Source organism: Bufo bufo, chromosome 11 (assembly GCF_905171765.1).
Source record: "Bufo bufo chromosome 11, aBufBuf1.1, whole genome shotgun sequence".
In the NCBI taxonomy this organism is placed as follows: Eukaryota; Metazoa; Chordata; class Amphibia; order Anura; family Bufonidae; genus Bufo; species Bufo bufo.
Genome location: NC_053399.1, coordinates 28206795 through 28223867, shown reverse-complemented (window position 1 = coordinate 28223867; position 17073 = coordinate 28206795). Strand labels below are relative to the sequence as shown.

At 41.0% G+C, this 17073-nt stretch overlaps 1 protein-coding gene across 1 annotated transcript in view; it reads right to left on the bottom strand.

The window, feature by feature from the left end:
* Nucleotides 1–17073, bottom strand: part of KCNH5 (potassium voltage-gated channel subfamily H member 5) — a 355340-nt gene that overhangs the window by 246714 nt on the left and 91553 nt on the right. The window contains exon 5 of the mRNA XM_040411687.1: nucleotides 1355–1470. Within this exon, the coding sequence (XP_040267621.1) occupies nucleotides 1355–1470 (116 nt within the window). The remainder of the gene's footprint in view (nucleotides 1–1354; nucleotides 1471–17073) is intronic.

Genomic DNA, 17073 nt, shown 5'->3' with positions numbered 1-17073 from the left:
ATAGTCAATGGGGACAGAGCAGCGGCATGGCAAAATAGCGGAAGGATCCATCCTGCCGTAAGTGTGAAAGTACCCTAAAATGGTAGCATTACCACGGCTCATACTGCAAATTCAATGTTTCTGCACAGGACAAAAAGTTGCAAGCCATATGATCATCCCAAACAATCCAGCATGACCCCCAACATTACCACCATGACAATATTCTAGTAACCCCCTGAAGAGTCTCAGCAGTAAGGACTACCACCATATGCCCTATACTTTTTCAATACATTTCAAGTAATGATGACACCAAACTGCAACACCATGACTATGATCACAACCTATAGTATATATCAAATATAGTATTAGCAACAAATAAAACCAATTGTAAAACTAAATGCTTTGCTATCTACAGAGGATCTGCTGTATTTGGAGGATACTGACCTACTTGAGCGCTTCAATTTCTCTAATTAATATGTAATTAAGTAGTGAACTTTGTAAAGACTCACATTAAGTACCTGGCCTGCACATGGCCTTCAAAAAACAAGTATCGAGATCTGCATAAAATAACTAGTGAATTAAAGGGAAGAATGGAGATGATGACTTCAAAAGATACAATTACATTTTTTTTCCCAAGATGTAAGAAGGATAGGGGATAAATATCTGATCGATGAGGGTCCCACTGCTCGGACTCCCACCCATAAAGAGAACAGAGGTCCGAATGAATGGAGCGGTGGTCAAGCTGCTTCATTCCTTCTCTATGGGACTGCTGGGGATAGCTGACTACAGCAAAGGAACTCGGGAGTCGAGACCCTGTTCCATGATTGGTGAGGGTATTGCCTAAAAATGAAGCATCAATAGTACTTTTTCTTAGAGCATGAGGACCATTACTGGATCCTTTCCCTATAGGCAATCTCAACTAATCAGTACACAGTCTATATCCTAGCACAGTGTTTCTCAACTCCAGGCTTTAAAAATTCTATGAAATTGAAGGCACACAGAGGTTTAATATGGGCACTTGAGTACTGTATTATGGCTGCATGCAGGAGGACTAAAGGTATTGTTAGAACAAGGTTGTCCACAACAGCTAGTCTATTGCCATTGATGAAACATCCAGTGCACTGTTGGCCGAACAGGAATGAAAATTCACAATATTCCTTCTACATAGTTGATTTCCATATGAAATAGCAGAACCCTTTGATGCATACATATTACCTGCTGGTATGTAGATCTACCTACAAAAAAGTAGAGCCCCATGATGGTAGCTTTGTTTGTATTTTTCACTGTAAAGAATGCGGTAAATTTCATATACTGTCTTTTTGATAAACATGAAAGCAATGAAGCAATATTAGAAAAGGAATAAATAATCTCTTACTTCTGCTAATCTGGAATGTTTGTGGACCACTTCTGCTTTGTTCATAGGAGTCAGCTGCTGTAAAACACTGCGGCTGTTCGTCAATGCGCGAGTTAAGCGGGCAAATTTTGTCCATCCTTTAGAGGGGGAAAAAAAATAAAAAATATTGTCAATGATGAATTTCAAATATTTGCAAATATCAGCTATGTATATTTATTTTAGAAAATTTTAAAAATATTTGAAATGTTTTTTTTTTTTTTTTCTTAAAGGGATTGTCTCACTTCAGCAAATGCCATTTATTATATAGAAAAAGTTAACACAAGGCACTTACTAATGTATTGTTATTATCCATATTGCCTCCTTTGCTGGCTTTATTCATTTTTCCATCACATTATACACTGCTCGTTTTTAGGGGTTACGACCACCGCTGCAGCGCAGATACGAGGTGGACGGGACGGGAGCTGCTACACACGTGTTCCTATGAGTGCTCCCACGGTCCTGGCTCCCAGAGTGGCGGCGCTTTTTTCTATAGTGTGCAAACATGTCCACCACTGCTGAATTGCAGGATGATCATAACCCCTGGAAACGAGCAGCATATAATGTGATGGAAAAATGAATCCACCCAGCAAAGCAGGCAATGTGGACAATCACAATACATTAGTAAGTGCCTTGTATTAACGTTGTCTACAGGATAAATGCAATTTGCTGAAGTGAGACAAGACCTTTCATTAAAGGGTTTCTGTCATGAGAAATAACGTTATGTAGCTGACTGACATTAGTGATGTGCTAATGTCAGCAGTAGCTAACAGTATGCTCTATAACTCCCTGCCGGCCGCCGTTCTCTTAAAATAAAGACTTTTAAAACATGCTAATTAGCCTCTAGGTGCTATTAGGGCGTTGCTTCAGCACCTAGAGGCTCGGTCTACGCACCCTTTGGCACGCCCAGGTCCAGTTGATTGACTTTTGAGTTCTCCTCAGTGTCCCGTAAATCCCATGCCTGCGCCGTCCCGTTTAGTATTCGGCGCAGGCGCAGTGTCTGCGCCGAAGGAAGGAAGCCGGCAGCAGGAGCGTGTCCTTTACTCACTGCGCCGAATACTAAAAGGGATGGTGCAGGCGCAGGATTTACAGGACACTGAGAAGAACTCGAAAGTCAATCAACTGGACCTGGGGGTGCCAAAGGGTGCGTAAACGGAGCCTCAAGGTGCTGAAGCAACACCCTAATATCACCTAGAGGCTCATTAGCATATTTTAAAAGTCTTTATTTCAAGAGTACGGCGTCAGGCAGGGAGTTATAAAGCATACTGTTATATACTGCTGACATTAGCACATCGCTAATGTCAGTCAGCTACATAACTTTATTTCTCATGACAGAAACCCTTTAAACATATTTTTATTCTTTACAAAAATTCTCAGTTGAATGATTTCTGGATACAAGAATAATGGACATTGGCAACTTTAGATTTTAAGGTGCTCTAATAATATAGGTGGTGCAACTAGACAGTTTGGGGGATTTTTAATAATGTTGGCCTAATTTTTTGACCTACTAATCAAATTTGTGCCAAATATTATGTAGGACTAGACTTGGTGAAAATCCAATGTTTTCTAGAAGAGACTTGATCTTGGGAGCAAGAGGGACAGTATCATGTATTTGGCAATACAACTTACGGTATATGAAAAGGAAAGACACTGGGCAGGGATGTAATAAAATAAATTACTTTCTTGAGGTACTAGTCAAGTCAGTCTTGCTGTAAGTCAGTATTTGCGATCATTCATATACAATGAGGGATCACATATTATAACATTCACAGATACAATGCATTTAGCTATTGTGTTTCTAATACGATATCAGTTAGATCTTCCTTTTTTAAACGGTTTTCCACTTTGGACAATCACTTTTTTTTAAGAAGGGTCTCGAAACAGTAGAATGTAGAAAAAATGAATTTTCTTGTGATGCTCACGGACCCTGTATGTGTTGATTTTTTTCTGTCCTTGTTTCCATATTTTAGACATTTTTACCATATAGGCAGATCATGGGGCTGCTATAATGCCCTAAGAGAGAGCGGACGCAGTCATGGTTGATTTCAAGCACAGAGGTGGGACATTTGCCCAAATACCATGGAAAGGAAAGGTAGGGAGAAAATTACTCAGCCCTTTGTTTTTGAGTGGTAAAACCTGGCACCATAATAAAGGCCCCAGTAAGTTACAGGGGCTGTATTGTGGTGGAACCATGATCTTTGTTCCTTTATTCCTACAAGAAGCAACTTGACATTTTTATTTTTTATGCAGACTTGCAGAAGCAAGCGTTCCTTGGATGGGACATTCTCTTGTAGATACATATATCCTTTGAACAAAACATTTTGTCCCAAACTATGACTCAGCTGTCCTCCACAGAGTAACCACTACATAGTTGCAATAATTTTGGACCACCAAGAACAAGACAAAATTTGGACAAAAAAGACCACGCATACAGGAGTGTCCTTCCTTACCTATCGTGCGTGACTTTGTTGGATAACTTCGGTACTTGATTTTGAAAGTGGAAAGTGGACTAGTACTTCGGGACCAAAGTCGAGTTCAGTTTCAAGTTTTAAAGGGGTTTTCCACTTTAAAAATCAATTACCGAAGTTATTCAATGCGACTTTGTGAATAACTTTGACTTATCGGAGCCCATACATTCTAATACTCTACGGAGACGGATCTCTGTACAGTATTATTCCGAACTTTTGAACGAAGCGACTTCGGATGTAGCATCCGAAGCACGCTTTGCTCAACTCTAACACTTATAAGCCTTAACATTAGGGCAAGTGATCACTAAAAAAAAAAAACTATGAGACGTTTCTACAATTTTGAGCTTCATCATGTTTGTGAAGGTTGATGTTCATCCAGGTCATGGTATATCAGTAGCAATAAGTCAGCGCAAGATTTTTTGTATTTTTTAAAAACTTTTGCCAGTCATCCAACTAGATTTCTCTTGGAATGGCTTGTACCAGAAATGTACAGCCTAAAATACAGGTGACTCATGCTTCAGTTATGGAGGTAAAATGTTAACTACATTTACGCGTACATGACTGAAGCTATTAGGAGTGATTAAACTGCCTTGAGAAAGGCATTAGAACAGAAGCTGTTTATGTTAAATTGGAGAAACCAAGCTTGAACCGAGGTGGAGGGCTGTTACATCTAGTGTCTGCCACTTACAATGTTGTTCTGACACCTCTCCCAAGACAGTTTAATCACACTTAATATGGCTTCTACCAAAATTGCCTGCATCAAATTCTGGTGACTCGTGCTTCAGTAATGGAGGTAAGATAATGACTACATTGACATGACTGAATCTAGGTGTGATTAAACTGCCTCCAGAGAGGTATTAGAACAGAAGCTATTTATGTTAAGCTGGAGAAACCAAGCCTGAATAAAGCTAGTGGAGTGTGACACCTATTGTCTGCAACTTACAATGCTGGTCTGGCACTTCTCCCAAAGCAATTTAATCACACATGATAGCTTCAGTCATGCAAATGCAATCATTTTACCTCCATGACTGAAACAAGAGTCCCCAGTATTTAATGCTGGAGATTTTGTGTACAAGCTATTTTAATTGAGAAAGCCTGACAGAGGTCCAGTTGCTCTGACTTATTACTACTGATATAGCTTCATTATACATTTTTACAATGTAATGATTGAATATTTAAAGGGGTTGTCAAGGGAACACAATTTTTGTAAAACGGGCCAGGGCGGCTAAAAGATTACTCACTTTAACAATCTCCCATTGCTGCTGTTCTGGTGTTGCTCTGGTCACCATTGTTCACCATTTCATGGTACCGGCTTGACACACAGGAAATGGCTAGAACTTCCTGCTCAGCCAATCATAGGCTGCAGCAGTTATCCGGTGATTTCCAGCCATTTCCTGTGTGTGCTGCTACAGGATCAGAAATAGGGGAACAGCTGAAACTGGGGCAGTGTTAAAAAGGCAGCGGCAGGGGATCAGTAAGGTGAGCAATGATTATTTTTATTATTAACTGATCCTGGCCTTTTTTATTCTCCCCTTGGACAACCCCTTTCAGTGTAAAATGTAAAGCATTCCTACCATTGACACACTACCAGAATGAATGCTTTGAATGACCTGTGTTACAAAATACTTCATAGGATTTATAACTAACATCTGCTTGGGATTCAAGCTTACACAGGCTTAATTCTGGAAAGGTTACATTTTTGCTTGTATTTTAGGTCAAAGAAGGAGAAGCACTGGAATTAGACTGATTTCAGCTACTCCATTTATTTGCATGAAATATAATGACATCCATGTAAATGAGTGAGTGGTAATTTCTGCTATTTATTGCAATGTTGTGACTCAATAATTTGTCTGCTGCTTCAGAAACGGGGATCTCTTGCCAGAAAAACAGCTTGTCTTACTAATGATCTTCCATAAGAAAATAAATAAAATCTGGAATATCTATTATTAATTGGCAACAGATGAGCAAAATATTAGATTATATTGAAGAAGCATCGAGAGCTGTGTTTCCCATTTGCTTGATGTAAATGTATTGATAAGGTAAAAGTACTTTCACACTAGCGTTTAAGTTTTCCGGTATTGAGTTCAATACCGGGAAAAAAACGCTTCAGTTTTGTCCCCATTCATTGTCAATGGGGACAAAACTGAACTGAACAGAACGGAATGCTCATAAATGAATTCCGTTCCGTTTAGTTGCGTTCCCAGACCGGAGAGAAAACCGCAACATGTTGTATTTTGCTTTCCGTCCTGGGATGTGGAGCAAGACGGCATTACCCCCAATGTAAGTCAATGGAGACAGATCCGTTTTCTCTGCCACAATGGAAAACGGATCCGTCCCCCATTGACTTTCAATGGAGTTAATGTTGGATCCGTCTTGGCAATGTTAAAGTAATGGTAAATGTGCAGCCGGCTGTATTATCAGTAACGGAAGTGTTTTTGCTGGACCCTGCCGGATCCAGCAAAAACGCTACTGTGAAAGTAGCCTAATACAAGTATTTAAAGTACAGCCAAAGGACGGACATTCTCCTAAATCCAATATGCCTGATGTCCATTCCCACTGGCATTGGGCTTCCTTATAATTATATGGGGGCAGTAAATGTCCTGTTCAGTTCTCTTTAGCAACAATATTTAGTCATCCAATATATGTAATGACATGTTTCATGTAGCATAGAGGCAGTCCATGTTGTTACCATGGGGCACTTGAAGAGAGGGGGCCCAGTACATTTTAGCATCGTTGTTATTGCCTGATGTGAACCTATGCAGAACTGCAATGTTAGAAAATATGGGTGTAGAGAAATGGCCTAAGGGTCTTAGAAAAGTCGTCGGTAGAAATTACCACCAGAGCCATCTGGGTGGCAAATTCGGCACCAAATACAGGACCAATTTTGATCCTTGCTATGGGACATTCTCCTGCTATATGCACCACTGCACGTCTAATATTAATTAAAGGCTTGTATTGTTATTTATATTCGTTTTTGTGATTTTAATTCATACGATTCGGGGCCTAGCCTTATTTCCTTTTTTTTTTAGAAAATGTACAAATCGATTTGCTTTAAAATCTCTCGCCAAGGAAGGACACATTTGTCTTTTATGTTTGACATAAATAATAGTGAGCGAGTTCAGTACATACAGGAAAGGGTGTAAGCATTGTGAGATAGACAAGCCCATAATGGAGAGCGTGGAGAGCAGGGATAGCAAATATAAACTGTAATGTTCAAAAGTTAAAGGGGCTGTGCCACAAATAATATTCAATAGTTTTCAAACCAGCACCTGGATCTGAATACTTTTGTAATTACATGTAATTAAAAATTTTGTATAGCTACTGAGTTATTCAATAAAATGTATAGTTGCCACTTAATTTCTTTTTTCTTTGACCGGCTCATTAAGAAGGCCGCACATGTTCAGTTTCATCTTTCAATTGCTTCCTGAGCTGTGATAGGGAGAGCATGGACACGCCCCCCTGAGCTGCTGGAGAAAAGACACTCCCCTTGAGCTGTGATAGGGAGAGTACGGACACGCCTCCTGAGCTGTGATAGGGAGAGCTCAGACACGCCCCCTGAGCTGCAGCAGAAAAGACACTCCCCTTGAGCTGTCAGCTTGATATAAATCTGGCAGAGCAGTGAATGTGGAGATCTCAGGATCCATGTGAGGTACAGGGCTGGTTCTAGCTTTGCTAGATAGAGATTGTAATGTACTATATGATGGGATAACCCCTTTAAATACATTGGGGCTTATGCTTGTTGAAATTGTGATGAAAAATGTGCCAAAACAGCCAAAAGCAGATGTTATGGATGACAAATAGCTCAACCTTTAAAGGGAATCTGTCAGCTCCAAGACATCCGCAAACTAGAGTAAGCAGTGCATAGTGTAAGTGACGCTGAGTTTGGTTATGTAATTTTTATTTTAATGCTCACTTGAATTCTGATGCTGTGCTCCCACAAACCAGCAGTAAAATGCGTTGTGAGGATTTCCGTGTTCATGCACATATGGAGAGGACTCAAAGAGGAGTCCTCTCCATGCATTTTGCTGCTGGTTTGTGGGAGCACAGCGTCAGAATGCAAGTGAGTATGAAGATAAAAATTACATAACTGGGCTCTGCACCACTGACACTATACAGTGCTTACTCTAGTTTGGGGAGTGTTTTGGAGCTGACAAATTCCCTTTAGGGGAGACCTGAGATTCCCATTGTATCTAAGTTATTCGGACTCCCTAATGCAGTGGATTCCAGCCTGTGACTCTCCAACTTTGGGGAAAAGACAACTTCCAGTATGCTGGTTGGTCCTATGAATTCTATCTACAAGTATGGGGATTGCTAAACAGGACCACCTAACATGCAGGAAATTAGTGCTTAGTGCCTGCAGTGGCGACCCGCGTTAGCAAGTGATTGGCTGGGCGCACATTTCTGGCATGTCAAGATGTTAATGAGTGTTCTCAGACTACAGTCCATACATAATCCTCTTTATTCCAGCTTTATGACAGATGCTTGGGACTCATGACCTTAAATAAACCAGTAAGTGTGGGAGAACTGGAGGAAATACAGTAGAGCCATGAGCTGTTCCCTGGTGTATGATCTGCAGGCAGCATGTTATAGAGCAGGAGGTTTACAGAACAATATATAGTTTTATGGGAAAAGATATAGGATAACTAGTAATTTCTCAATTTCTTTGCCCTTTGGATAGTCCTATCAGTGACTGATAGCTATTTCTGTTTGCATAGTCCAAGGAAACACTGTCTATCATTGAGTAGCTCCGCCCACTGGACTCCCAAGCCCAGAAAGGGAAGGCATTTAATTAAATAAAATAAAAGTTACGCTGAATCTTTTCCCATAAAACCATAATTCAATCTGCTGAACTCCTGTTCTATAACATGCCTGCACATCAGATACCACGTTTAAGGATAGGTAATCAATACCAGATCGGTGGGGGTCCGACTCTGTGCACTTCCGATCATCACCTGAGCCTCAATGATTTTTTGTTCCATTGCATGCCCTATCCTTTGCATTTAAGGTGGGATGTGATAACTATGTAATAAGCAATTGAAATATTCCACCATACAGTATTGACAATACACATAATTTCAATAAACCAACAGACAAGTGTTAAAAGGGGAAAAATGACATCCAAACATGATATAAATATGGCACCATTTTTTTCTCCGAAATGGTGGCTGTGCCAGTTTAACCAATTTTCCATATCATTTCCCTTGTAATAATAATGCAAAATAAAAGAGCAACCAATTATGGTATAATGCATTACATACACAACCACTCAAATTTACCTGGAAAAATGGCCCTCTATGGTGGTGGCCCTTCACATAAAAATGGCCATTGTGCAGAATATATGAAGGAATTGGTCACAGGAACTGTGGTCTACATAAAGGGGTGGTCTTTTAGAGAGGTTTCACTACATTTGGGATACAAGTCTAAACTACAAATTTTATATTAAAATATGATTATCACAGGCATTTCTGGGCAGGGAAGAGTCACCACACCACACGCTCAGGGATATAACCTCTAACTACCAAAAATTAGGAGCTACTAAAATTACTACAAACTACCGGAGCAGCTTCTGAGACTTACTTTGTTTGTTTTTTAGACGAGTTGATCCAAGGGGAGCTGTGCGAAAAAAAATTCCCATTGTGTTTTTTTTTTTGTTGTTTTTTTATTGGTTGAAGAAACAATAGACAATCACAGAAATGAACATAAAATAAAGTCATACACTAACACCACAAACACCGTTCCCAGGAAACAAGCATTCTTTACGATGGAGGATGGTAAGGTATTGGAGCAAGCAGACACGTAGTCATTATTTCTACAATCCCAGGTGAAAGGTCAACACGATATAACACTGAGTCAAATCAATGTCACTTTCAAAAGATTTTTTTTTCACGCTGAAACCCCTACTAATAGACTAGTATAATATACTCCAATTCAGTTGTCAAGGAATCAGGTTGTGCCTTGTGGGTTTCTCTTCAAAAGAACATGTGCTAATTATTGATTTTTGAAAAAATCATTGTGCAATGTTAAGAAAATCCTCAATATGGGTGATTCCTTGAGGATTGGGAAACAGTGGACAAGTACAACTATGGTAAGAAGGACCCTCAGAATAAAAGACATTTCCTATGGACAGGCTATGGACACCTTCAGGGCAATTTTTTTATGATTTCATTTTTGGCTAACAACTATTTTTTTCAATTGATCTTTATTAAAAATGTTCAGTCATTTCTGAGAAACAAGGGTTAAAAATCAGTCTGTTTGCAAGATGTCACATTCTGTTTTCGTTGAATCCAGTCGCTTGACGGCTCATGTGTAGCTCTGATCTCCTGACCTCAAAGACACTCATTGTGCTCAATCTAACTGATAAGGATATGGTTAAATAAGTGTTTATGAGGTCAGGGGATCAGAGATAAGACGGTGACAGCTTGCAAACAGACTGATTTTGAACCCTTGTATCTCAGAAACAAGCAAACATTTTTTAATAAAGATAAAGATCAATAGAAAAAATGATTTATAGCACAACATGAGTAAATAATAAAAAAACAATGTGGCCAAAGGTGTACATAGCCTTTAATATTAGTGGGGACCGATCAAGTTGAACGTGGTAGTGTCTGATCTGGTAGAATGGTAGAACAGGAGCTAAGCAGATTGATATATACTTTTGTGGGAGATTCAGTGTAACTTGTATTTTTTATTTTATTTTTCATTTTAATTCTATCTCGCTCTGAGCTTAGGAGTCCAGTAGGAGGTCCTGTTCAGCAAAGGAAGGCTGTAAATCACTAGCACCACCCACTGGACTCCTAAACCCAGAATGAGCAGGAATTAAAATGAAAAAAATTATACAGGTTACAATTAATCTTTCCCCACTGCAGGCATACAATGCTAAAGAAATAAGCAGATCGATTGTCCAAATGACTGATGTGCTAAGGTCAGTTTCAGATGAGTTCACTGTGAGAAATGGTCTCCATGTGGGAAAGTGATTTCCTATCCTGAACTCTGCTGTTAAAACAGGACTTCTTGGCATTATCATGATTTATAATGCTGCGTGTCCCTGCCCGACATCGTCTGTGATGATTTGTACTGACGGCATTATGTCAGTAGAATTCATTACTGCTTATGTCGGGCTGGGACACACATTATTATTAATCATTATACTGATGAGAAGTCCTGTTTTAAGAGCAGAGTTCAGGACAGGAAATCACTTTCCCACATGGAGACCGTTTCTCACAGTGAACTCACTCATCTGAAACTGGCCTAAGGCGGCAGGCCTCGCCGCAGGAAGGATCTTATGATTCGCAGAGGGTGAGCCTTAACAAAAGTGTAAATGATGCACTGCTCTGGTCAAGTAACCATGAGGCAGAAGGAGGAGTCACATAAATTACTGACCAGATTACCCCTTTAAAGGGAATTTCTAGCTTTTTTTATACCATAAGCATAAAAAGGTAAAAAAAAAAAACTCCTCACCTGCTCCCCACCACTTTATTCCAGCTCCCTTGACTGCATTTCGGATCCCCATCTGTAATCTTCCAGATGGACAGTGCCACATGCACCACTGAAACCAATGAGCGGCTTCTTGGGACCAGCCACTGCTGGGTTACGTGACACTTGGTAACACATCACTGCTGAGGCCAGTCACTGGCTCCAGTGGCACACATGACCTCATCTATCTATAAGTTTGCAGATAAAGACCGAAAGAGCAGTTCTATTTCTGGAACAGAGAGGCGGAGAATGGGGCTGAGCGTAATACCAAGCACAGCCACTATACTATGTGCGGCGCTGTGCTTCTCAAACAGCTGATCGGTGCGGGTCTTGGGTGTTGGACCCCCTCCAAACAGATACTGATGACCATCAGTATCAAAATCTCGGAAAACCCCTTTAAGGTAAATACAGCAAAACTAAAAGGATAGGATAATAGGATATATATATTTTTTTATTATAAACTGTCATGCATTATATACTATACAAGTATATAATATATTATTTGCAATATATGACAAATTTTCATTTACATTTAACTAACTTAACTGCACGTATCCTGATTTCCGGCTTATGTAGGGAACCTGATTTTCCGTTGTGCCATGTCAAAATGGTATATGCAACCATTAGCATGAAGCACTCAAACCCAGGAGATGTCAAGCAAATATAATGAGTAAAAAGAGAACAAGCGCACCAGCCGTCTCTCTATTATTTTATTCTACAGCTTCTTGCCATGTGCCTCATCAGATCAACCCTAGGCTGATCTATAAGACAGTGGCACAGTGCACACTCAGCACAATGCTGACAATTAATGTAAAAGTCAGCAAAGTGCTCCCACTCTCCAAGATGAACTTAATGTATGACTTTCTGAGGGTGGCATTTACATAGGGTTGCCGATGGTGCTATATAGGTCATCATTATATGTGATGTTGCTTACTGTAAAATAACACATCATTTATCAGTGGTCATTTACAGCTAGTGGTTAAAGGTGAGGATTTTTTTTTAACCCCTCCAGTCATATTGTACTATGCATTCTGTATTCAGAATGCTATTATTTTCCCTTATAACCATGTTATAAGGGAAAATAATAATGATCGGGTTTCCATCCCGATCGTCTCCTAGATACCGTGCGTGAAAATCGCACCGCATCCGCACTTGCTTGCGGATGCTTGCGATTTTCACGCAACCCCATTCACTTCTATGCGGCCTGCGTTACGTGAAAAACGCAGAATATAGAGCATGCTGCGATTTTCACGCAACGCACAAGTGATGCGTGAAAATCACTGCTCATGTGAGCAGCCCCATAGAAATGAATGGGTTAGGGATTCAGTGCGGGTGCAATGCGTTCAACTCACGCATCGCATCCGCGCGGAATACTCGCCTGTGTGAAAGGGGCCTAACTCTGTAGTGCTCTCTAAAGATAACATACGACTGCAGAATTCGGGATCAGAGCCTTTGTTTCGATCTCCAGGGGCAAGTTCATTAACAAAGGCAAAGCAGTGAAACTCCACAAAACAAGATTTTAATTTGTGATTAGAGCAATTAATAATGTGAATATAAGCAGCAAGTTTATCATCTGGCTCCTGATGTGCAATATATATTCCGGCTTGTATTTCCATTGATTACTGCATTCCAGATCATTACGTGTTATTATTACCTTACAAGCAGTTCTTTGCAACCACCACAGCATAAAATTTTAACTAGGTACCTCTATTAGAGCTGTAAGCCTGCGCTAAGTCTTTTTTATTCATTTCCGCTGTAAGCAAACAGGTGAACAATAACAATAAGAAACTAATTACTGAGCCCTGGCCCAATGCTGCTAAATGTTATCAATTATTTATGGCGTCTCAGATACATTTATCTAGCATTATAAAAGCTTTCGCAAGCATGGTCTTTGTTTGCTAGACTTTGAGAAAGGGGTACGAGAAATACCTCTTATGAAGACTACATTTGGAAATATGAACATCATAGGCCCTAGGGAAGGCCCTCAGATTGGGACTGCCTTTTTTTCTGTGTCCTCCCATCTAACAGTCTTGTGCCTCTCAGATCCATACTCAACTCTACTGCTTGGTTAATCCCCCTTTCCTCTCATTTCTCCTCTCCCTTGTGCCAATTCCTTCACTGCTTCTTGCTTGCTCAGCTAATTCAGTTCAAGATCTTAATAATGAAATACAAGGCCATCTACAACTGATCCCTTCCATACATCTCTGACCTAATGTACCGTTACATCACCACAAGTAGTCTCCAATTCCCACAAGAGTACTTCTTTGCTCTCCTCTTGTCTGCTCTTTATACAATCTGCTTCAAGATTTCACATGCATCTCCCCATTCTGTGGAACTCGCTACCTTAAGATATGAGACTCTCCACCACCATCCAAACTTTCAAAAGTAATTTTCTATTGCTGTCATAAGGGACTGTACCAATCTAAGTTTTGGAGGGAAAAACAAACAGGCACAGTGACCTTTTGACTGTCTAGTTTAGCTCTGTCTAGATGGTTGTTTACGTCTGAAAACTGATTAGTCATTCCCATTGACTTGTGTTGAGGCACAATACAATTCTATGGCAGACATGAACTGCAACATTGTTTCTGTAAGGGCTCATGTACACAACCGTTGTTGTTTAGCGGTCCGTTTTTCACAGATCCGTTGTTCCGCAGTTTTTTTTTCTCTGATTTAAGTCCTCTTCCGTTCCGTTATTGTACAAAACATATCTGTATGGTTTCCGTATCTGATCCGTTTTTTGCAGATCGGAAACAGAAACAGTAACTTATTAATCACCAAACACATGAGCAATATGGGCTGGGCATAGCATTTCTACAGTATGGATCCGCAAAATCTGGATGAAATACGGATTACATATGAATGTGTTCCGTGTGCGTTCCATATTTTTTGTGGACCTATTGATTTGAATGGGGCCTCGGACCGTGATTTGCGGACAATAATAGGACATGCACTGCTTTTTTGCGGAACGGGCATGCAGACAAACGGAAACGGAATGCACACGGAGAAACTTCCGTATTTTCTACAGCCCCATTGAAGTGAATGGTTCTGCATACGATCCGCAAAAAACCCGGAACGGAAGCGGAAAGGAAATACGTTTGTATGCATGAGCGCTTAGTGTCTGGGCGCAGTTATCTTTTAGAGCACTGTGTGCCAATAATTGTTGAAGGGGGCACTATCTGTGTGGTAGCAGTATTTCCAGGGGGACTGTTTTTGCAGGATAGTATTGGGGGTGGCAGGAAAGGGTGTTCAGAAGATGTGAAGATGATGGAAATGTGGGAAACTAATGTATGTTTGTCAATATCTGCAGAGACGGGAGATGGCTAAAAAATCATCATGGCGGTCTGGTCTGAATGGAGAAGATGAGGAAAGAGAACGTCTACAACAAAGGTGACATCACTGGATGTAAGAGGTATGTGGTGCTATGTAGGAGAGGAGATGCTCCTGCTCCTCCCCCTGCCATTTGCAGAAGTAGGATTCAGAGCTGGGTGAGGATGGCCAAGGGGGGCAGCAGGCCACGGGTGGGTGGCAGATGGTGGGGGGAACCACAGACCTTGAGCAGGATCTGGGGAGGGAGGAGAGCGGAGGAGCTTCCTGGCTGTAGCCGGCTGTCTATTGTATAATGAGAAGCAGGCAGTGCAGCCAGGACAGGCCTCCCCTCTCCATATGATGTGTAGAGACAGGCCTCAACAATAGAATTTCAGCTGTACAGTGTTTGTTGGGAGTGGCCTATTATATGTAGGAGGGGCTTTTAATAATGGGCGGGGCAAAACAATTGTGCGGCGCACCATGCGCATCACGTTTTTCCATTCCTACAGGGCTTTTAGAAATGACCAGGCAAAATAATCGGCGCAGCACGCTACGCGTGCCACATTTTTAAATATGATGGGGGCTTTAAAAAATGAGCGGGCAAAAGAATTGGCACAGCGCTCTACACGTGCCACATTGGGCGGCAGTAAATGCAATGTGTTCCTGTATAAAAGAAAAGAAAAGTCTGCAAAAATGGGCCACTTGACTGGATTTGCCCCCCAGGACTAAGACTGCCAGCCCTCCCCTGGAGCCAGTCATATAAGTGAACTATTTGTAGCATTTGGTACTGTGGGGTGAACGGTAGACTGGGCTCCACACCAGCTGGTGAGCTCCCTCAAACAGTTAATATAATATTTTAAATGTTCCTGACCCAGCTTGGTTGACTTCATTTGCCTGTTGTCTCCATTATTGACTTGGTCTGCCTATGAGATTGCTGTTAGTCCTCTGTCAGCTATGAGCCACAACTACTAAGCTTGTCTTCCTGTACAACGGCAGCTATACAACAATGGGGACTCTTTTTTATTCCTTTTTTTTTCCAACTGGGAAATAAATCTTCCTTACCAATGCTAACTACATGCATGTAATAACTACTGTGCTTCCTACTAGAACAGTGGCACCATTTAAAACAGCCAGACTTCAGGGCACGCTATTGGGAGACTCAACAGGTTCTTGTAACTGCAACTTGACGTTCCACACACCATACGTCTTATTTTAGGATAAACCAAGTTGGATAGAAACAAAAAAGTACAAGATGCAACAGTTTGCCAACTAACGTGTCATATTACAAGATGGCAAAATGTGAGAAGCATATACAGTCAGGGGCGTAACTATAGGGGGTGCAGGGGTAGCAGTCACTTGTGCTGCATAAGGGTACTTTCACACTAGCGTTTTTCTTTTCCGGCACTGAGTTCCGTCAAAAGGGCTCAATGCCGGAAAATAACTGATCAGTTTCATCCCCATGCATTCTGAATGGAGAGTAATCCGTTCAGGATGCATCAGGATGTCTTCAGTTCAGTCATTTTGACTGATCAGGCAAAAGATAAAACCGCAGCATGCTACGGTTTTAACTCTGGCCTAAAAAGCTGAAAACTTGCCTGAATGCCGGATTTGCCATTTTTTTCCCTTAGGAATGTATTAGTGCCGGATCCGGCATTCAAAATACCGGAATGCCGGACCCAGCATGCGCAGACCGAAAAAAAAGGAACTGCTTGCCGGATCACTCTGCCGCAAGTGTGAAAGTACCCTAAAACACTGTTATTATAGAAGGTTCTTGCTGGTCAAGTTACACCTCTGGCTAGGGGGAAGGGGTTAGGTCAAGAATTTGGCATGGAATGGTGCAGTTTCAATTTTTGCCTTAGGCAGCATGAAGGCTATATGCATTCCTGCCCCTGACCACAAAGCACTGAGGGAAGGGGGGCCCAAGCTGAACTCTTGCACTAGTGCCCATGAGCCTTCAGCTAAGCCTCTGTATACAGTACAATTACTTTATTACAAGATCATGTTGACGATCGTTCGTTTGAGTCACCAACCTGCAAGGTAGACTATAAGATGAAAACTGAGGCAGGGTAACCAAATAGAAGACCAAAACAAGAGTAGTAGCCAATTTCATTTAAAGGGCTATGTAGGATAAGAAGAAAAAATGTCACATCTGTCAGTGGGTTTTTCTGGTATTACAGCTCAGCTCCATTAACGCAAATGGCGTTGAGCTGAAATACCCCATACAACCTTAAACAGGTGTAAAGTTTCTTTTGGAAGAATGCAGTCATGTTTTTATTAGTCATAAATAATTATGTTTTACTATGAAAAGGGCATTATTGAACAATTTATGGCCGTAACTTAAACTCACTCATTCTTCTGGATTACTTGGAGTCCTAGCTTACCCTCCCCCCCCATCCACCAAACTGACTATAATGCCACTTCAGGGTGTTCATCTGTACTGGGCAGTCTACCTTCTGG